At 26.9% G+C, this 5,520-nt stretch overlaps 1 protein-coding gene across 1 annotated transcript in view; it reads right to left on the bottom strand.

Annotated features, from left to right (window-relative positions):
* LOC111678511 overlaps positions 1-5,520 on the bottom strand; it is a 71,022-nt gene that overhangs the window by 21,474 nt on the left and 44,028 nt on the right. Inside the window, exon 12 of the mRNA XM_046952560.1 lies at positions 4,439-4,597. Coding sequence (XP_046808516.1) covers positions 4,439-4,597 — 159 coding nt within the window. The remainder of the gene's footprint in view (positions 1-4,438; positions 4,598-5,520) is intronic.

Raw genomic sequence — 5,520 nt, 5'->3', positions numbered from 1 at the left:
AGTTCAGTTCTAGTTCAGTTCTAGTTCAGTTCTAGTTCAGTTCTAGTTCAGTTCTAGTTCAGTTCTAGCTCAGTTTTAGTTCAGTTCTAGTTCAGTTCTAGTTCAGTTTTAGTTCAGTTCTAGTTCAGTTCTAGTTCAGTTCTAGTTCAGTTCTAGTTCAGTTCTATTTCAGTTCTACATCAGTGCAGTTCAACATTTCCTTTCCTAATCTGTTCGGAATTTACCATATTTCCTACCAACTCACTTTAGCTCATAAATTGTGAAATATCCCCTAATATTTTCATAATTATTTAAAGAACTTGAAATTAATTGCAAGACATGATTTTAAATAATTAAAAATTTATATTAAGTGGAAAATTGTTTGTTGTTTTTAAAATGTGTTTTTTAAATGGCAAGAAATCAAGTGTCAATAACTTATAATTATACTGAAGAATGTTAAGCCCAAAATAAACAAACGCTCAGCTAACATTAATGAGTTTTAACTTTTTGCTATTAAAAGATTTATTTAAACGAATGACAAGAAATAAAAAGGATAAGGAAACGGAAGTAGAGGAAACCATAATAGATTTAAATGTTTGTATGAATAGAAAAGGAAATTCTATACAATGGAATTTCCTTTAAGTAGCGTTGAAATATTTATCATTTAAAATTTGTGATAGAAAAGCTATTTTTAAAATGAGGAAATTAAAAAAGAATATATAAAAACTTTTTGTTTATTTTTATTTCTATGTATAAATATTGAACTTGTCATAATGTTTTATGAAATTTCCTTCACACTTTGTTAGTTTCGTGAAGTCATGAATAATGTAATATGTTTCGTATCAAATCTAATCATTTTGGTGTATAAATATTTATAAATTGTGTCATTATTGAAGTCTTGGAATTTCTTCAAAGAAATTAATTACTTTTTTTTTTGTAGATGACTTTCTTTCAAAGTAAGTAGTAAGTAATTTGATATGGGTTATTAAAGGAATTTCATTAAATATTTTGTGACAACAATATTTTCCCAGTTTCTTCTTTTCTTTAAAGATGTCAATATTTTTTTTGTAGCTAGTGATTGATATTTCTTTTCTCCATCAACAGTAATTTGTTGCTGTAGTGGCATGTTAACAGCATATTTATAAATAATCTATGACAAATCAGTCAATGTATTGTATAATTTATGAGTTCAAAGAAAGGAGATAAAAAGAAAAGAGGAATACAGAATAGAAATTATAATTTTAAATGAAATGTTGTGATGTGCACTTTTAAACCATGACCTTGCAAAGCTGAAGCCGCTCTTTATGGGAACAGATAAAGTACGATAAAAACGTACGCAACGAGTTTTTTTGGAATTTAATTAAGTTATTGGCCAATTGGGCGTATGAAAGATTTTCTTAATTAATTATAACTCATACGTACCGGTATCCGAATTAAATATACTCTCGAATTGATTAATACGATTTTGTTTCTATTATCTCGTTTTAAGTGAAAACTAATTGTTGAAATTAATGAAGATTAATATTACAACTTGCTTCAAAGTATTCTTAACATTTACTGCTTATCAGCATGTTGATTTTCATACATAAATATGTCTGTATACATATATTTATGTATACATGAACTATAAAAAAAAGTAATGTACTTGAAAATTTTACACTTCACCTACCTAATTTTACATTTATAAAAAAATCTATAAAACAATTTAATTTAATATTAAAAAAATTAATAATTATTTTTAGAATTTACACATTTTTTAATGGTAAACACTTAATAATTCTGAAAGTGTTCAATGTTATGACGGCGACAACATTTAGCAATTTGTTAACAATTTAAAAAGCAATAATTTTTTAGCATGTTGTTAATAACATTAATATTTCATAAAAAAAATATATTTTTTTAAATGTAGAAAATCGTCAGAAAAATATTGCACATGATGGCATAGATATGATGAATTTTATTAACATACATTTTATGACCCACTCAGTGGTTTCCTGATCGAACGTGAATAATAAAAACATGTTTTTATACCCTCCACCTTCGTGAGAAAGGTATATATAAGTTTGTCATTCCGTTTGTAATTTCTATAATATACTTTTCCGACCCCATAAAGTATATATAATCTGAAACCTTATAGGTAGCAGAGTTGATTAAGCTATGTATGTTTGTCTGTCTGTTTGTCTGTCTGTCTATCTGTCCGTCTGTGTGTTTATTGAAATCAGTTTTTAATGGACCACAGATATCGGCGAGATCCGAATCTTCAATAATTCTGTAATACATTCTTTCGAGAAGATCGCTATTTAAAATCAGCAAAATCGGTTTATAAATGCCGGAGATATGAGTAAAATTCCGAGACAACCACTTTTGTTACTTTTTCGTTTTTAAAAAAGGAACTTTTTGAATTTTCTATTATACTAAACCTAGTAATATAAAATTACGTATGTAGATTCGAAATTAGATGAGAACCCATTAAAGGGAACTTTTTGGTACTTTTTGGTTTTTTAAAAGGTACTTTTTGAATTTTCTATAATATTGAACCTAGAAATATGAAATTAAGTATGTAGAGCCCGGATTAGGCGAGAACACATAAAAGAGGACTTTTTGGTACCTTTTCGTTCTACAAAAGGTACATTTTGAATTTTTTATAATATTAAACCTAAAAACATGAAATTGAGTATGTAGAACCCGGATTAGATCAGTAGGGGACTTTTTGGTACATTTTCGTTACACAAAAGGTACTTTTTTAAATTTTCTATAATATTAAACCTAGAAACATGAAATTGCATATGAAAAGGATATTTATATAATGATTTTCTAGAAAAACGTTTCTTTATAAAAAATTAACGAAAAAAGGGAAAATTATGAAAAAAAAATCGTAAAATAGGAGAAACAACAAAAGTTCGTTATGAAAAGAAAATTTTATTAAATATTTTCTAGAAATATTTTTTAACAAAAATAATTGAAAAAGAAAATTTTTCTTTCTATAAGTAAGTTATCAAATATAGATCGATTCTCAAAAAAGTTGTTACATAGATTTTGGCGCTCACAAAATCTGAATTTCCTTGCTGTACTTTTATTTCTGAGGCCGTTGTAAGGGTAATAGTAAATTTCTGAAGGAAAGGATCAATTATGAAGCGATCCTTGTAAAAGTAAGTAGAGAGATTTTGCTTTATACAAAACTTGTTTACATAAAATTTCATCGATTTCATCGCATTTATGAGCCAGTAATGAGTGTTAAAGACATTTTCTAAAGAGGACCTTATATGGGGGGGGGGGGTTAATTATTGAACGATCCTCATAAAATTTCGTAAAGAGCTTTACGTTTACATCAGACTTATTAATCTATAATTTCATCAATACACTTGTATTTTTAAAACAGTTATAATTGAACAGTTATCTGTTTTCTGGGGGGCCATTTGTATTGGGATCTATGAGAAAACGTGAACCGAATTTTCTCATTTTCAATACCAAACCAACCTTTTGAACAAAGGATTTTTATGCAAAATTACATCCAGCCGTATGGTGTCTATTGTGATTTCAACAGACCGACAGACAGACATGTATAGAACGTCTCAAGATCTAATACGGACCCAGAATATAAGTATATACTTAAATGGGTTTTAGGCGAATATTTCAATGTGTTACAAATGAAGTAGAAAGTTTATCTTTCAATTCTCATTTAAAGAAAATTGGTCAAAATTTACTTATGCAAGTAATTTTCTAAAAAAAAAATAAATTTAAAAATGTCGTACAAATAGAAAATTTATCAAAAAGTAAATTTATCCAAAAAACAAAATTTATTTATAATATTCAACAAAAGTGATCATTATTCAAAATTATCTAAAAAAAACTTAAATTTATTTAAAATTTTAAATATCCTATAAAATCCCTATAGATAAAAATAAAAAAAAAATAAATTTTCAACATTAAAGATTCCACCTGTAAACTTCATAAAAAATATAATTTTACTATAATTTCATATATTTTACTCATTATTATAATTACTGACAACATTATATTCACGTAGTTAATGAATATTTGCATAATAACTACTGCCATAACAGCTAGTAGCTAGGACCAGTTTTTATATAAAAATCAAATTTCAGTACATGATTTATGTTTATGTTGGTTGGTAGATTGGTTGGCAGGTTAGTTGATTCTCATGCCACTATGTAATAGTTATTATTAAAAACACATTTTGACCAAATGTCAAAACATTAACATTTATAATAACAACAAGTACAACAACACCATGTACACCATCATTAAAATAACAAACAACAAATTTGTAATTTGATTTTATTCAAGCGCAAGTAACATCAGCACAAAAAAATTATAAAACTCATTTAATTATGTAAATTTATATGTTTTAAAATTCTTCTTCGTTAACAAAAAAAAATAAAAAATAAACTTTAAATAATGTTTGTTTTTGGTATGTTTGTAAATTTGTTTTACTTACCCTGGTATGCCACCACTCTCCATATGATTTGCTAATGTCACATCATTTGACCACACATCAAATTGCCATTTTACTAAACCCAGAACACCACAATGTACACGTCCAGTATGGATGCCAACACGCATATTGACATTAACCGCCATTACCTCACGTACCAAACTGAATACGAGGAAGAGGAAAGAGTGTATGTGTGTTTGTATAGAGAAAATGTTAAATTATCTTGTTTTAATGTCCTTTCTATATTAAACTATAAACACACATATAGACAGGAAAAAAAAACTTATGCATATGTATTAAAGTGTATGTGTTCGTATGACTGAATGTATGTTGTTGCCAAGTATTTACTCGTAATTTCAGTTTTAATAGACTTTAATTCTCTTTACTTTATATGTAAATGAACTTTGAATGCATATGTGTGTGCGTGTCTATGTAATTTCAAATGTAGTTGTGTGTTTCTCATCTCAAAACTAATTTAATAAATGCCCTAAAAGTAGACAATATTTCTATTTTAGCAATGAATTTGCTGGTTGCAAAACTAGCATTAGTTGCATTAAAATTAAACAGAAAGCGTATCAGTTTAAATGAAAGGAAAATTAATATTTACAAACCAGCAGTGCGTAAACTAAATATTTTACAATATGTATTTTATACATTTTATGTGAAATAAATATATTTTATATTTATTATGTGACTAAATATAAACAAGGTTGCAATATATAATACTTGGTTTAAAGAATAGTTTTGTTTAACAATATTGTGTTCAACAAAAGATTTGTGAAATATTCAATGGAATAAAGAAACAATAGATTTTATAAAAACTTACATATTGAATCATATTAATAGATAGATGTGTGCACAAACCAAAACTAGAACTGAACTAGAACTAAACTAGAACTGAACTAGAACAGAACTAGAACTGAACTAGAACTGAACTAGAACTGAACTAGAACTGAACTAGAACTTAACTAGAACTCAACTAGAACTGAACTAGAACTGAACTAGAACTGAATTAGAACTGAACTAGAACTGAACTAGAACTGAACTAGAACTGAACTAGAACAGAACTAGAACTGAACTAGAAC

This window comes from Lucilia cuprina, chromosome 5 (genome assembly GCF_022045245.1).
Source record: "Lucilia cuprina isolate Lc7/37 chromosome 5, ASM2204524v1, whole genome shotgun sequence".
Classification (NCBI taxonomy): Eukaryota; Metazoa; Arthropoda; class Insecta; order Diptera; family Calliphoridae; genus Lucilia; species Lucilia cuprina.
This window is presented reverse-complemented; position numbering and strand designations above follow the sequence as displayed.